This window comes from Lynx rufus, unplaced genomic scaffold (assembly GCF_022079265.1).
Source record: "Lynx rufus isolate CCGP_SWC_20201006 ecotype Redwood Valley unplaced genomic scaffold, mLynRuf1.p SCAF_7, whole genome shotgun sequence".
NCBI classification, from domain to species: Eukaryota; Metazoa; Chordata; class Mammalia; order Carnivora; family Felidae; genus Lynx; species Lynx rufus.
In genome coordinates, this window is record NW_025814889.1 from 119,329,456 (window position 1) to 119,346,907 (window position 17,452).

Genomic DNA, 17,452 nt, shown 5'->3' on the forward strand with positions numbered 1-17,452 from the left:
TCATTTTTCTAAGAATAAAGTATTAAAAATAACAGTGAAGTTTTCCCACTTACCCTTTCCAAGTATTATCAACACAGAAGCAACCGCTATCATTAATTTGGTGTTTATCTTTCCAACCCATTTTTAAATACTTTTTCATATGTATCTAATAACATGATATTATTTTGAACTTTTAAAAATGTATATAAATATAATGCTAAATCTTATTACTTGCTTTTCTCCATTCTGTTATACTATTGAGATCTCATCTTACTAATTTATTACTTATATGTCCATTTTATTTCTTGCAATTAATATATAGTGGTAGTATTTACAATACAATCTCTGTTTTCTATTGGTAGGCATTTAAATTTATAGTTTTTGCTAGATAATGTGATCTCAGGGCAACTATGAAAAGCAAACATTTTGACATGTTATTAGTAGACTATTTTAAGAAAATTTGACCATAGTTAAGTATTTTTTTTAACTAGTACATGAAACAATGACCTTTCTATAATAAGAACAACTTGATATTTATAAAGTTTTAATTCATATGACTTGTTCGTCAATTTCATGATTATTTAATTTGACCCAAATTGCTTATATCTCCATAAGCATTGCCTGCCAGGGCACAGAGTGTCAGATTGGTTGTTCAGAATATGAAATATAGTTTTTTCCTTCAACAGCACTATGTTAGCAAAGAGGCAAAAAAATAAATCAGCTTAAACACAAGTAATGCTTAAACTTCCTGCCTCTTTTGCCTCTACAGGAAAGAAGAAAGAACACAAGAAAGTGAAGTCCACTAGGGATTTTGTTCCTTTTTCTGAACTTCCAACTGCTCCCTCTGGTGGATTTTTTCAGGGTATTTCTTTTCCTGAAATCTCCACCCGTCCTCCTTTGGGCAGGACTGAACTACAGGCAGCTAAGAAAGTTCATACTTCTAAGGGAGACCCACCTAGGGAACCTCTTATTGCCACAACCTTGCCTGGCAGGGAACAGTTGCAGAAGTTAGCCTCTGGAGGGAATTTGTTTACTTCCTCCAAGTCTAGCCATGATAGATGTTTAGAGAAAAGTTCTTCGGCATCATTTCAGCATGAACTCGCTGCCATGTTGGTCTCTGCTGCAGCTTCTCCTTCACTGATTAAAGAAACCACCACTACTTGCTATAAAGATATAGTAGAAAATATTTACCGTGGAGAGAAAAGTGGAATTCAACCATTGTGTACTGAGAGGTCCCATGTTTCAGATCAGTCAGTTCTCTCCAGTGAAAGGAAAGCACTAGAAGAGTCTGGGAGCTCACAAGTAATTTCTCCACCACTTGCTCAGGCAATCAGAGATTATGTCAATTCTCTGTTGGCCCAGGGTGGGGTAGGGAGTTTGCCTGGGACTTCAAACTCTACACCCCCACTGGATGTAGAAAACAGATGGAAGAGAATTGATCGATCTGATTTTCAAGAAACCGAATCTCTGTCTCCTCCACGAAAATTCCCTAGACTCAGTGAAAAGTCAGTAGACGAAAAGGATTCAGGTTCCTTTGTGGCATTTCAAAATACACCTGGATCTGAAGTTATGTCTTCTTTTGCCAAAACTGTTGTCTCTCACTCACTCACTACTTTAGGCATAGAAATGTCTAAGCAGTCACAACATGAGAAAATAGATGCCCCAGAACTATCTTTTCCCTTCCATGAATCTATTTTAAAAGTAATTGAAGAGGAGTGGCAGCAAATTGACAGGCAACTGCCTTCATTGGCATGCAAGTATCCAATTTCCTCCAGAGAGGCAGCACAGATATTATCAGTTCCAAAAGTAGATGATGAAATACTGGGGCTTATTTCTGAAGCGGCTCCACCCGTAGGTATTCAGGCAGCTTCTACTGAGTCTTGTGATAAACAGTTGGACTTAGTACTTTGTAGAACATATGAAGCTGCAGCATCAGCATTGCAGATTGCAACCCATACTGCCTTTGTAGTTCGGGCTCTGCAGGCAGACATCAGTCAGGCTGCACAAATCCTTAGTTCAGATCCTAGTCATATGCAGCAGGCACTTGGGATTCTGAGCAAAACATATGATGCAGCCTCATTTCTTTGTGAGGCTGCATTTGATGAAGTAAAGATGGCTGCCCATAGCATGGGATCTGCCACTTTAGGTCGCCGATATCTCTGGCTGAAGGACTGTAAAATTAATCCAGCTTCTAAGAATAAGCTGGCTGTTACTCCTTTTAAAGGTGGAACATTATTTGGAGGAGAAGTATACAAAGTAATTAAAAAGCGTGGAAATAAACACTAATAAAGTTAAGAATAAAGACACCTTATTTGATCTTTAATATGGGGAACATAGCAGCTTTTCTAAGAAGTTCAAGTACTTTTAATTGCTTTTTGCCAGGATTTTCTTTAAAGATCTTTTTAGTCTCCAGATTGGGCTGTTTTCAAAGTCAAACTTCTGCCTATCAAATTACAGTATAAAATTGCCTACATAGTACTGCCTTTTTTGTTTTTTAGGTTGCTGTGATAGAAAAAGCCTGATATAAACAATTTAAAGAATCTTTGCCTCATATAGTTCACTCTCTCCTGTTTTACTTAAGATTTTACAATTCTCCAAAACTAAGGAAATTCCACTAAATAGAATATAAGTGGAGTCTTCACAGATTTAAATATTACTAAATATCTTTTCACTTTCTGGAACTTGTCCACATTTTTTTTTTATTTCTCACTTTTGTTTTTTTTACTTCTGTATTCCTTCATAATATTCTAGATCAGTGCAATTCAAAGTGCCAGTCTGCAGACAGTCACTGATCTACAGACAAGATAAGTATGCACCAGAATTTGGATCTAGAGGCGCTTTTTAGATCAATGACAGGGTTTATTTTTGTGGCAAAATTTTATTGATGAAACAGTGTGCCAATTTACATTCCAGTGCAAGTGTCTCATTTCTATGAAGGACTGGTAGTAAACAGTTCATGGACCATGCTTTGCAAAATACTGCTATAAACAGGGTGACTGGGTGGCTCAGTTGGTTAAGTGTCCAACTTTGGCTCAGGTCGTGATTTCACAGTTTGTGAGTTCAAGCCCTGTATCAGGGTCTGTGCTAACAGCTCAGAGCCTGGGGGCCGCTCAGATTCTGTGTCTCCCTCTCTCTGCCCTTCCCCCATTCATGCTTTGTTACTCTCTCCTTCAAAACTAAACATTTTTTAAAAATACTGCTCTAAACAATAAAATTCTAAAAGAGTACATTCTCACTATCACTGTAGTTTGTCAGATGAACTAGACACTGGAAAAGTGGGGCGCTTTTTTTTTTAAATAACACTTTCAAGTTATGTTGTGGTTCATGGATGATTAGACTTAATCTAAATTTTGAAAGCAAATTTGTTACTAGTTTTTAAAAAATTTTATAAGAAATCATATTATACTTTGTATAAAGCAGTATATTCTGTTTTCATTTTTATGATTGTAAGATGAGTCTAACTGTAGAGGCATTTGATAATCAAATTTCTTTGTATTCTTATTGAAAATAGTAGTATTAAGTATCAGCAAAGTATAGTCCCTTTGGTACTCCTAGCCATTACTATATTATTATACGTGTCCATCTTTGCAGCTTCTTGGGAGTAATTTTGTTTGTTATTTGTCTTCTGGAATGTACATGTATACATGTACCTACTAAGTGCAATGTGATTTTTTTAAATGTATTACTGTAGAATGCTTCTGCAAATTCAATAAAGTTGTAATTTGAACAGTATTGTGTGGTCTCCAGAAACATGTTTTATGTGTGTTTTATTCTCAGAGTTGCAACAAGTTAGGTATTTGTGGATGAACATCCCTTTTCCATTTCTTCATTGAAACTCTCTTGAGATTCCAGTGGTATAGTTGAAAATATTCTAAGTATTGTTTTGTGGTTTTTCTTCTGTTAAACACTATGTTTTTATTGGCTGTTAGAATTTAAATTTGTGAGAAGAATTACTCTGTGACCAGATACCTTCATTGTTTTATCCATTTCTGCTCAACTACTACTGGGTTCGTTACTTTGTGATTTCTAATTTTTAGATTCGGAGTTAATAAAATATAAGGTTTATAATGCTAAGGATTATCCTAAACATAAATATATTAATAAGTCCATTTAATAGAAGTTTGGGGTTGGGGGGTAGTGTTGGTACCTTAATCCTAAGTAAAGATTGAACTATTTGAGCTAAGATGGTAAAAATCACTGTTTATTTTTGGGGAGACTTGCAAGTAGACTGTGGACTGACTAGTACCAGACTAGATAATTAGCAAAAACATACCTATCCTGACTACTTTTTTTAGCACCAGTGCATTGGGTTCATGCAAAACTAAGCTTTTTTGTTTAAGAATTGACTCCCATTTCTGTTTCTGGTAGGAAAATAATCTAACTTAAATTTTTGGTAATAGAAGTTTTAGTAGTAACAGTGACATTGATTTTGCTATACTTTGATAAATGGCCACAAAATGTGGAAGTTAACTAAAATTTTTACAAGTCTTTAAAAGTCTAGCTCTTCTGAGGCACCTGGCTGGCTCAGTTGGAAGAGTATGCGACTCTTGGGGTCATGAGTTCAAGCCCCATGTTGGGTGTAGACATTATTTAAATAAATAAAACTTAAAAAATCTAGCTCTTCAAATGGTGACAAAAAACGAAGGCTAGGTGAATGGAACATTGAAGACTATAAAAGATATATTTGAGTTGTTGGCATCGTGGTGATATGCTAACTAATATATATGCACTAGCTTCTCTTCAAAGAAATGTTTTTTATTATGGAGAGAAGGAGGAGAAATGACCTGTGAGTTTTATTTTATGTAAGTGGGATTCTTCTAACCTCAGTTGTACCCAGGTTTTTTATAATCACATCAAATCAGAAGGGAGGACTTTTAAACTGCCCTAAAGTATTAATGTCACCACATCTATTTATTATTATTAGAGGCTTGATACCATGCAGGTATTTTCAGCCTTAAAATTCCCTATAGCTTTTGTTCTTCCATATTTCAAATTTTAATAGCTAATCTTTATTCATATAGTAGTTATGCACCGTATGGACAAAAGAATGGTAACAACTGTGTTTTAATGTCCTTTTCCCACATCCAAGCTGTTTTGAGTGAAAAGCCTCCATGGGCAGTTTGAATTCACTTTATGTTTTAGGCTACTAGATCCAGAAAAAGGAGAGGAGAATAAATCGTAAGGAGTGGGGGAGATAAACAAATATGAATAAAATATGAATGGGGAAGTAAACTTTTTAAAGACAGAAATTACAGTTGAACAGTTGTAGTCTATTGAGGTAATAACCAGTAGGTAAACTTGTTTTAATAAGAATGTCTAAAACGAAGGTTCCAGAGTAGTGAGGATGACATTGTAGTTTATTGTGTAGTTCCGAGAGTAATGTTTCTCCGATGTTATTTCCAGACTCTAAAATAGAGCTCAAGCTTGAGAAGAGAGAACCACTAAAGGGCAGAGCAAAGACTCCAGTAACACTCAAGCAAAGAAGAGTTGAACACAATCAGGTATCTTTAGTTTTCTGATTGCTGTGTTCAGGTATAAATAATCTGACAGCACTAATTTGCTTATGTCCTCGCCTTTGGTTAATAGTTGACACCCAAATTCCAGCCCTCAATGAGGTGTTCATTCCATTGTTCATTAAATGGCCTTAGAAATCTAAACTTCATGTTTTTTGTCAGTAGCATAGCCTGTACTTAACTGCAAGAGCCTAGTGTTTAATAAATGTCTCATTTGTGTTTGATTCTGTGCTAAGTGTGATTCAAAGCCAGTCATACTTTCAAGGGAAATATTTTAAAAGGTTGGAAATGCCTAAGCATTTTTTTTTTTTTTAAAGGAAAGGATGGATTTTATATTGTATCTTTGTCTAGATTTCTAATTTTGCTTCTACTTTTGCTGGTCTTCTGTGGCTTTTCCCTCAACTCTGAAGCTAGTCTGTTCCTAAAACCATACTTTTCTTTCCTTATTTGAGGTGAAAATTCTTTTTCATTTGTGGGTGAGGCAGGGTACAGTTTTTCAAAAGGAAAATGTAGGAAACTAAAGAGAGAACTAATAAGCACAGGTATAACTGAACTAACAGAGAACAAATTATTGACTCTAATCTTGCATTGATTTGGCTGACCTTTACAAGATAGCTATCCATAGAGTCATTTTCCTTATCCTTAATTTGTCTAGCTGGAAGATTTGTCTAGTTGGTTATTTAACTTTTCCATCTTCTCTTTGGCATTTTAAAGTCACACATCCTCAGAGGAAGTTCTTGATTGCTTAAGCTATGTCTGCCTTGGTTTGATGTACTTGATAAGTTGAATTTCAGAACTATTTGTTAGAAATAAGCTTGGGGATTGCAGAGAATGTATAGAGCACTCAATGAAAGATTTTGTTTAATACAAAACCAGTACTGCAATAAACATATTATTGCCCTTTTATTTAGCAGCAGGGACATGCTGAAGAATAAGGAAATAACATGAAAAGAGAAATTAGGAAGAATCTGGTGATGGACAATGAAATAGACCAGCATGGAGAATTTTCGTTCTCAGTATAAAGGCAGGATGGTATAGTGCCATCAAGAATGCTTGACTGGTCAGATAATAGGTAAAAGGCAGGTTGGAGGATGGTATTAAGTATGGTTTAATTGAGTTGGAGAATCTAAACTGAGGGACAGGATAAATACAGAGTAAATTTAGGAGATGATAGTGGCCTTCTTAAACATCAAGAAAATTGGAGGGAAGTGTTTAAGGACCCTGTACTCAGAGAGTGTCACTTGTTTTAAGCGTTTTACCAGTTTTGTTCATCCTCCCGTGTACCCTCTAGCTTTTTAAATTCCTTTTGGTTTTATTTTGCTTTTACTGTAATATATTAAAGTGAATCTCTAACATAATTTCATACATTAAAATGTCAGTACTTTCAGTATGTATCTCGAAAAGATAGCTGTTTCATATATACATAACACTGATACTATCACACCTAATAAAGTCATTAATTTTTTCATATCTGTTCAAATTTCTCCAGTTTCAGAAATACCTCTTTTATGATTAAATTACTCAAATCAGGATCCAAGTAAGCTACACATACCATTTGGTGATTTTTGTTTTGTTTTCATCTCACAAGCCTGTAGCTATCTCCACTCCCCTCTATTAATTTGGTGAAGAAACCAAGTCAGTTCTCCAGAATTTCCCATATTCTGGTTTTGGCAGATTGCTTCTTCAGTTGTCATTTAATTTCCTGTTCTGTAACCCTATATGTCCTGTAGACTGGAAGTTAGACCTGTGGTAGGGCTGTGTACTAGGCTTTCTGTGATGATGGAAATGTTTTTTATATCTCTTGTCCGTTGGGGTAGCCATTGGCCACATGTGGCTATTGAATACGTGGAATGTGGCTTGTGCAGTTGAGAAACTAAAATTTTAATTTTATTTAACTGAAATTTAAATAGCCACATGTGGCTGGTGGTTACCATATTGCACAGCATCAAACTAAAGGATTGGATAGATTCGGGTTCAGTTTCTTTGACCAGAATACTTCATAAATGGTGTGGCTGTCATACTGCATCATTTCAGAAGGAAAACAATGCTAAATTAGTAATAGGTTCAGATGTTGAAAGCATGACCCATCCATTTTAAAGTTCCACATCACCCTTTCATTTAATGGTTATGATAGCCATTTATGATTATTGCCTAGAACCACTATGTTGTTTGAGGTTATAAGGTAGTGATTTTTCTTATTCTCTTATTCCTTTACATCTATAAACTGGAATTCTTTTATAAAGAACTTTTATGGGGCTCCTGGGTGGCTCAGTTGGTTAAGCGTCTTGACTCTTGGTTTCAGCTCAGGTCATGATCTAGCCTCTCTGTGGGTTCGAGCCCCGTGTTGGGCTCTGTACTGGTAGTGCAGAGCCTGCTTGGGATTCTCTCTCTCCCTCTTTCTCTGCCCCTCCCCCACTCAAGCTGTCTCTCAAAAAAAACTTCTTTCATGACCTGCATAGTTACCTTGAAATAAAATTCACACAAGAGAGCCAGCATACTTTGCCAACTTTCAAATTAAAGTGCCCTAGTCACTTTGAGAGGTGATCAATAAAATATTTCTTAACTAGTATGGTTTTCATATATTTCATTTATGAATCAGTTACACTCATCATTCTTTTTCCATGTTCAAATTGTGTCATCCTTATTCAGTGGGAATTACTGAGTTGGTTTCTGTGTCCTTTTATTGACGCTGTTTGTCTTTGATAGTTTCTTGTTTCCTAGCACAGTAAGATGTCCCAGGCTCATGTATATTTCCTGCCTTTTACCAAATCAGACATTTTTTCCAAAGAACCCTAATCTTTTTCATTGAAAACATTTGGAAGCTACCTACAGTGGATGCTAGGTTGTGCATTTCTGCTGGGTTGTCATTGCTTTCAGCCCTTTTTACTAGGAAGAGCTAGGAGTACTTATTTTTTAGGAAAACATAAATCATGAATTCATCAAGTTTGTGAATGCTGTCTAACTTATGGATGTTCTATCTGTATCTCTTTTATGCTGAGTATCTTGGTTCTTAAAACGTGAGTTACTTAGTTTCACTATACAGATGTTTCTAAATAATACAGTACTCTTGATAATAAGGCAGGTAAAACACAGTTTGGGTTTTTGGTTTGTTTGTTTGTTTGTTTGTTTGTTTGTTTGTTTTGGCAGTTTTTCTTGTCGTTAGGGCATAAAATCAAAATATTGTGCTTAAAGTCACGAGTGAATTTTTTTTCTTTCATACAGATTTTTAAATGTATATGGTTTTATTTAGGCATAAATAAGAGAGTCAGAAATCTGGACTTTGTCTTTGTTCCTTTTATTTATAAGTAGCTATTTCTGTTAACTTTTGGTTAATATTTTCTTTTTGAAAATATTAAGGGAGCGCCTGGGTGGCTAAGTAGGGTAAGCTTCCAACTCTTGATCTCAGCTCAGGTCTTGATTTCAGGGTCGTAAGTTCAAGCCCCGCATAGGGCTCCATGCTAGGCATGAAGCCTACTGTATAGATGTATACATTTATTTTTGCTCCTCTTCTTACATAAAAGGCAGTGAATTTTGCACATTTCTACCTGTTAATCTAAACACATATCCTGAGGATCACTCCATATCAGAATACAGTATGGCCATCGTCCTCATTGCTCTGTACCACTGCATGTTATCACATTTTATAGATGTACTGGGATTTATTCAGCCACTTTACTTTTGGTGGATATTTGGATTATTTTCAGTTATGCTGTTTCGATAATACAAAGATGAACTGATGAACAGCCTTACACATATCATTTCATATTTTAGCCAATTTATCTTGGGGAAATCTAGAGGTAAAGTTACTGGGTAATTTTGCTCGATGTTATCAAATCTCCCGCATAAGAGTTAAAACATTTCACACTCCCACCAGCATTGTATGAGAGTACCTTTCTCTAATGGAGGAATAGGATTCTGTGTTTTTTTTTTAAATTAATATGAGTAACCATATTACTCATATTTCACCTAATAAATTAATAGTTATTCAGAGTAAGGTGGCTTTTAATTAATACTATTTCTTTTTATAACTTCGTTTTGTGTAAATTTTTGCTTAGAGCTTGTATTTTTACTGACAGATCTATAGCCTTTTTTTTATAGCCCAGCTCCTGCATTCTTTTGTGCCTCAACTGCCTACTGTCTTCCAAATAACTTTTTGCCTGATAGCATATTGAAAGGCAATGTAAGGTTTTTGTTTCTGTCTCCTGTTTTTCTCCTGATAAATTCAGGAGTTGCTGGAGAACATCTTGCTGAAAGTAGATGAAAGTTGCAGTTAGTATTTTGGCAACAGTATACAGCAATCACGTTAACTACTAATTTTACATAGGAATGTTTTTCATTCTTTTCAGTCAGTAATCGTCACTTGTTTATAGTGGATTCTGATAGAAAAAAATCTTCAGAATATTTTTTCTGGTGTGTGAAGAGTTCTCCATTAGTTTTCTGTGAAGATGATTAATTCTCAATTAGATGATGATAGTCAAAGAACTAATAAAATTAGTTGATAGTCCTCAACCAAAGAATTTAATAAACCTGGACAAAAGGAAGTATATATGATTTATAGTGAGAAGTGTCTTTCCCACCCCTTTCCAGCTATTCCCACCCCTTTCCAGCTATTCCCACAGGCAACCAAGGTGTTTCTTGTGTTTCTTTCCACAGAAGAATATAAAGAATATTTAAATGGAACTTGACCTTTAATTCAAGGATAACTAATAGAAATGTAAACATGTAATTTTTTTTTATTAACCATAGTAGTTTCAGTAGATGTTGGTAAAATTTTTGATAAATTATTTCAGTTCAAAATATAACAAATGGAAAATCCTGGAATTTGGGAGACAACCAATTTTAAGGAAAGGGGATATTTTTCCACATGCCACCTTCATGGCTGTAGATAAAATATCTGGTCTTTATATTTTATCAGTTTTATTAGCCCTTTCAAGAAATGTAATTTTTAATTCTTTGGGGAGTTTTAAAATAGTTAATATACACTGATAATACCAGATACACTCTCAAACCATAATATTTTTAAAATACTGGTTCTAATTTTATTGGCATTGAGCAATTGACTATTACAGAGGAAGCATTACTGAAAGTAGTTTTAAGAAAATACTTTGAGATAGCATCATAAGTCAGTTATAGTATCTTAAACCGGGTGTCCTCAACCCTGGCTGCACATTAGAATCCCCTCAGGAGCTGTAAAAATTAACTATGCCCAAGCCCCTTCTAGAAGAGATTCTGACTTAACTAGACTAAGGTGGGGTTGGGGGCATTTGATATCTCTTAGAAGCTCCCCACTTGATACTATGCTGCCAGGATTGAGAACCTCAGATTAAAACTATTGTTCCCTTCTATTCAAATAATCAGGAATTTAACTGTTAATAAACATTTATCATATTTGTGTGTAATTTGTTTACGCATTTGTCTTTTGATCAATCTTAAGTTTGCATTCAGCACATATTTTCTGATAGCAGGAAAAGGAACCCAGAGTTTCTAATTATGAGTCAAAGAGAAACTCTTTAATACTAATCCCAAATATAGATAAATAAAAAATTAGATAGGAGACTATGTTTGTACCTTGTGGGGTTTAGGTAGTAATGTTTCCAGGTAAATAAGCATGCTTACTGGATGAGCGCCCTTGTCTCAGGATGAGAGTAAAATACATCTGTCTTTAAAATTAATAGGCACTGAGTTGGATATAAAAACCTCAGTTATCTAGATAAAATATTAGCTTGAAAGCAGAAGTGACAATATAAGCACACTTTAGTATAATACTAACCATTGATAGATGTTCTGTGGTTAATTTAAAAGAATCATCTGGTAATTGTGGCTTCAAAGTTGAGTAAGTTGCTACTTGGAATGCAGAATCTCAGGTCCTGCCCCAGAGCTGCTGAATCAATAATCTGTATTTTAACAAAAGCTCCAGGTGATGGATATGCACATTAGTTTGAGAAGTACTAGTCTAGTGGTTTTCAAACTATTATGTAAGAACTACTAAATTATTTTTTAAATGAGGAAAAATCAATTGGCTTTTCAGGGAGAAAGGAATCTGGGACTGGAAGGTACCAGTGGTCCATCACTACTGCTATCTCTATAGTGAGAAGTGTAGGTTTGGCACTTGACATTATAGGCTTGTGTGTTTGTGAAAGAGGTAACTTACCACCAGGTTCTTCTTGCTCAATTTTAGTATCTGTTTCTAAGAAAAGTTTGACACCTGGGAACTTTTACGTTCAGATAGTTGTGTGTGGATTATAATTTAAACTGAACCTTTAAATAATCCTACTTGAAAAGGACAATGTTTAATTTATGCTAACAATTATAAAATTTTATTTTGTTTTAAAAGGAAATGGGCTTGTTATAATAAATGACTTTATTATAGTCATGATCAGCCTGCTTTTTGTTTAGACAGCCAAAGAGGTGCAGTTATGAAACAAGAACCAAATAGCAAACAGCAAGTCACAGAAGGAGCAGTGATAAAATTATGTGCTTTTCTCCCTCTCACTCATATTACAATTTGTAAGCTCCTGTAGTTGGATGCTTTAATGTATTTTACCATACTTTTTAGCATTTTCCAATGCCTACATACTGGTTTAGTCAGTACGTTTAGAAATATGTTGAGGGTATAGCATTGTTTGCAAATGCTGGCATTTGGAGATTTTTCATGACTTCTCACTGTGCTAGGTAATGTGGCCATTATTAAGGTGTTTGATGTTAGAATATGACTTTTTAATGTGTCGATACTTGAATAGAGCTATTCTCAAGCTGGAATAACTGAGACTGAATGGACAAGTGGATCTTCAAAAGGCGGACCTCTGCAGGCATTAACTAGGGAATCCACAAGAGGGTCAAGAAGAACTCCAAGGAAAAGGGTGATGCAAGGCTTATTGCTTAGAATTGGGTTTTCAGATTGGTAGGGCTTTAGTGATTATTTTATATTTATTGTTTTTGTTTTGTTTTCAAACTAACAGGTGGAAACTTCAGAGCATTTTCGTATAGATGGTGCAATAATTTCAGAGAGTACTCCCATAGCTGAAACTATAATGGCTTCAAGCAACGAAACCTTAGTAAATATGTTTCATAAACTATACAAGTGGTATTCTTTGTAAATTACCCTTTAATTAGAACTGGGGAGGTGGTAAATTTGGCAAATCTCAAATTTGTGTTTTTAAACATTATATTTTAAACTCATTTTCCCCATTCTGAATTTTAGAATTTTTCAATATAGTCAATTTAAATATATCAATTTGTACAAGAATCCTACCTAAGTATTATAAGGAAACTTTTTTGCTAAAATATTTAAAAAGTGCTAAGGCTTCACATGTGAAGCATTGAATATGTTCATTTCTAGGTTCTTTTGCCTAAATTTTTATTAAGAGAAAGTATTGAATATTACAGAAATAGAGTATCTTTTTTTTTCTTTTTACGTGTCTTTGTTATGTTTGGATAATTCTGAGTCTGAATAATTTGAATCTTGGCAGGTTGTCAATAGGGTGACTGGAAATTTCAAGCATGCAGCTCCTATTCTGCCAATCACTGAATTCTCAGACATACCCAGAAGAACACCAAAGAAACCATTGACAAGAGCTGAAGTAAATGCATAAAATTTAGATCGATGCTATCATTGATCTTTTAAAGAGGAAATTTTTTATATTTGTCTTTTGCAGTGGGAGGGAGCAGAGCTTTCTTAATTGGGTGTGTGTGTGTGTGTATGTGTATGTGTGTGTGTATATATATATATATATATATATATATATATATACATATATATATGCATATATTATTTTAAAGACATACTTTTATTAGTGACAGTCAAAAGTAACTAATATAGTATGATATGCTAATACTATCAGCTTGCTACCATGTGCCTCTTAAGTTCTACCTTTCAAGGGAGTATTCATTTTTGTGCTGCTTCTAATGTGTTCTCTTTGTTATGGATGTGGGTTGAAAGTGTTTCTGGGCTGTTGGGGAGGCTATTCTATCTTTTCACTGAAAGGTCAAATAATGGGACTTTTAAGTGACTTTGTATGATGCTTGAATTGATTAACTCCTGTATACTTAAGCTTTGAAGTACTAACTGCATGATGCATTATAATTTTAATGAATTTGTACTGAAGGTGGTTCTGATCTGGGCATAAAGGTAAACAAAATAAGCAGGTAATTTAAAAAATCATTTTGTGTTTTTTAAGTTAGGAAGATTGAATCGACTCACATATACTAAAACTTTTTAGGATCCATGTTAATTTGATATCTTCTGTATTTCATCAGTTATTACAAAATTCTTAACGGAAGAAGAAACAGTGTACTCTTAATATTAATGAAAAGCATGGGAAATCCAGTGGGGGGAACTTAACGCTGCCATATTAACTATACTGGATTTTAGTTTGAGGGTGGTTTGGGGTTGTTGTTTTGTTAGCTTGAATGTGTGGCAGTCCCCTGCCCCCATTACCACATTAACATATCTCCACAGTGAAGAAATTTGAGGAGAGCTTTGGAAGTGTATGGATACTTGAGCAATGATGGATTTAGAAAGGGGAGTGATAAAAGCTGGGGCAGACTTGAATGCATTCTGTTCTCTGAAACTTCTTTTTTAAATTGTGTTTTAATTGCACATTTACACTGTTAACTTGTGGTTGTCTGTTTCTTATTAGGTGGGAGAAAAAACAGAGGAAAGAAGAATAGAAAGGGATATTCTTAAGGAAATGTTTCCCTTTGAAGCATCTACACCAACAGGAATTAGGTATTCAGATACATTAAAACAAGTATTAGTGTATTCTACTAGGGTATTTTTATTTATTTACTTATTTATTCCCACCTTTATTGAGGTGCAATTGACATAAAAGTTATATCTACTTAGGATGTACAACATGATTATTTCATATGCACCTACAGGAATTTTAACCTTTTATTTTTAATTGAAATATGGCTAGCATATAATAGGGAAGTTATGATTTTTATTCTTCACAAGGTTATTGTACCCATGTTTTCAGAAGTAAACTGTTCTTTTGAGAGCAGTGTAATTCCAAGTCACCAGTTCATATTCTTGAAAGTTGAGTCAGTTTCAGAATTAACTTTGATAAGCTGAAGTATTATAAATAATTTGCCTACTATCTAATTCTCCTTTTTCTAATTCTCAGTTTGTTATATAAACAGAAACCTTGAAGGAAGTAAAAAAGTTTCCCTTTTCTAGTTGAAAAGGCTGTGTTTAGAGAACTCCTGAATTATTTCCTAACTGAACAAATCACACCAAAGTACCTTATTTTTTTCCTCTCATCCTCTAAATATATTGGCTCTGAAAAGCCTTTAAGGAAACAAGTTTAGTGAATATCAGTGTTCTGAATATTTTCTAATAGAATGAACATCCAACATTTTAAATGAAAAATGTACAGAAATTTTAAATAGGCTGACCTCACTGTTTACATGTGACCGTTTTCTACTCTTATCTCAAGAAATGTGTTTGAAATTAGGAAGTGGTAATGAGATTTTATATTACATATCAGAATCATGACTTTTATCTAAATTTATTTTTTTCTTCCTGCTTTTACTCCCAACAGTGCTAGTTGCCGCAGACCAATCAAAGGGGCTGCCGGCCGGCCATTAGAACTCAGTGATTTCAGGATGGAAGAATCTTTTTCATCTAAATATATTCCTAAATATGTTCCCTTGGCAGATGTCAAGTCAGAAAAGACAAAAAAGGGACGCTCTATTCCCATGTGGATAAAAATTTTGCTGTTTGTTATTGTGGCCATTTTTTTGTTTTTGGTCTATCAAGCTATGGAAACCAACCAAGGAAATCCGTTCATTAATTTTCTTTCTAATAGCTCTGGAAAATCCAACTGAATGATATCTCTTTGGCACACTCAATTTGGTCTCCTTATTTTTTCTAATAACTGTATAAAAAAAAATTTGTGTATACTTGTTGACTTGAGAACTAAAAATAATGTGATTTCACCTGAATAAATGTAGTATTCCATTGAAAAGCAAAGCAGGATATATAAATGGACTTCATTTAAATGTTTTGGACTTTGGACTAGTAGGAGATCACCTCGTGCCATATAATCTTTTTTAGCTCTGGAACTTTTTTGTAGGCTTTATTTTTTTAATGTGGACATCTTATTTCACTTTTGAGAAAAATGTATATTGTTTTTGTGTATTTGGGAAACAAGAAGGGCAAAACATGATAGTATAATGTGAAGCTACACATTTAAATACTTTGAATTCTTACAGAAAAGATTTTAAGAATTCTCTGCTGTATAAAAACTTTACAGATATGTGAAACATGAAATTTGGTAAGAAAAAACATAACTTGGATTGTACTTTTTGTAATTGCCATAGGTTTGATGTGTTTATGGGGGAACATACAGCAATAATCTCTTCTGTAACTTTTATTAATAGTAATTATTATAGCCCTATTGTACTCACTTTTTAAAAGATTTCTAGTATCATGAATGTCCTACTTCAGTAAGACCCATTTAAATGCTGTTGATATTTTAGCAGGGATCTTTAGCGCAACATACACGTTTTAGAGAACTGTTAGCTGGCTGTACATGTTTTTAGAAACTGTTTAGCTAGCTATAAGGCTGTAATTGGAAACCTGTACTTTTTATTTACAGTGAGACATTCTGTCCAAATATTTCTTAGATAAATAAGTGTGTGTCTGTTTAGAAGTTAGAAACTTTAAACACTGGTCTTAGGTTCCATTTGGGTTTATTATTGCATTGTCTTCTGTTAACCAAAAACAAAATTTGCCTGTTTTTTTTTGCCCAATATTTCCCAACAAAATTTGATTTAAGTGCAGAAAGTATTTACTTTGAAATGACATAGTAAACTTTTCTTAGATACAAAGTAGTTAATACATAAATTTGTAAACTTTGAATATGAAGTGGGCATTATGATTTTTGTATACTCTTGAAATGGTTAACTTATCTTTGTGGTTGATTTATTTTATTTTTTAGCTAAAACTTACCTCATGTATAACTTGGTTAAGTAAAATAGTAGGTAATTGAAATTTTAGTAGAATCAAGTAAAACAAAAATTCATTTGAATTTCAACTTCACAGTCATTGGCCATAAAGCACACTAAAGATGTAAGTTATTTTAAATATCATCTGGAATAAAAAGATACTTTTAAAGTAAAAAGCTTAATATGTATATTTAGACCACACAATTTTGATTTCATTAGCTGTATTCTGATATTTAGCTTCTAAATATCTTGTAGACATTTTTCACTTACTTTACAGTTGATCGGAAACATTTGGTAGGTCTGGTCCCACAGGGGAGTGGAAAACTTACTCCTAGATCAGAAATGCTTGCCTCTTTGAGTAAAAGTGTTTCTTTGAAATGAGCCACAGAGGGGGCACATTTTACTCATCTTTTCTACAGTACAGTAATAGCAGTCTAGTTTTTCTTGTTTCTAAACTTTGCTTCCCATATAGTTTTCAATCTTTTTTTTATTATTAGAAATTGTGAGAAACATTTAATGATTAAAAATATGGGAAGATAATCAAACTTATATGTGTGTAAGATCAATTTTCTAATAGGAAAGGTATGGTCCAAAATAGTAAAAAGTAGGACCAGGTAAAATATTTAGTCTTTTTTTTTTTTTTTTTTTTTTTTTTTAATGTGTACTTGGTCTTTTGTCTGTGTCTGTTTTATTCCACTAGAATAAATGTGTCCTTGATGTAAATGCAAAGCATTTCTTCCTGATTAAATTGTAGATGTAGACTTTACAATATAATTCAATAATAAAAAAGTAATTAACCTCTAGTTTTGTCATTGTAATAAATGCTTTTTAGATAGCACAAACTATAAGATGCCTGATAACATTTCTTATGTGATGTTTATGGATTGTCGAGTTTTAGTTCTTGTTTCAGTTTGCTCCTTAATGTTTTGCTTCTAATCATTTCATAATCAGCTCCTCGTTTGTTCATGGGTAAGCAGTGTATAGCCATTATACTCACAGAATGATACAGG

General features: G+C 33.9%; 1 protein-coding gene across 5 annotated transcripts in view; it reads left to right on the forward strand.

The window, feature by feature from the left end:
- TMPO (thymopoietin) overlaps positions 1-17,245 on the forward strand; it is a 31,894-nt gene extending 14,649 nt beyond the window's left edge. The window contains exons 4-9 of one of the 5 annotated variants that reach the window (XM_047065178.1): positions 5,383-5,480; positions 12,233-12,352; positions 12,452-12,547; positions 12,962-13,072; positions 14,132-14,220; positions 15,035-17,245. In XM_047065178.1, coding sequence (XP_046921134.1) covers positions 5,383-5,480; positions 12,233-12,352; positions 12,452-12,547; positions 12,962-13,072; positions 14,132-14,220; positions 15,035-15,320 — 800 coding nt within the window. In that variant the 3' untranslated portion in view covers positions 15,321-17,245. Of the gene's footprint in view, positions 1-748; positions 3,023-5,382; positions 5,481-12,232; positions 12,353-12,451; positions 12,548-12,961; positions 13,073-14,131; positions 14,221-15,034 lie in introns of those variants that run through there. The other 4 variants (XM_047065179.1, XM_047065180.1, XM_047065181.1 and 1 more) reach the window with 4 other exon arrangements.
- The last annotated feature ends 207 nt before the right edge of the window (positions 17,246-17,452 follow it).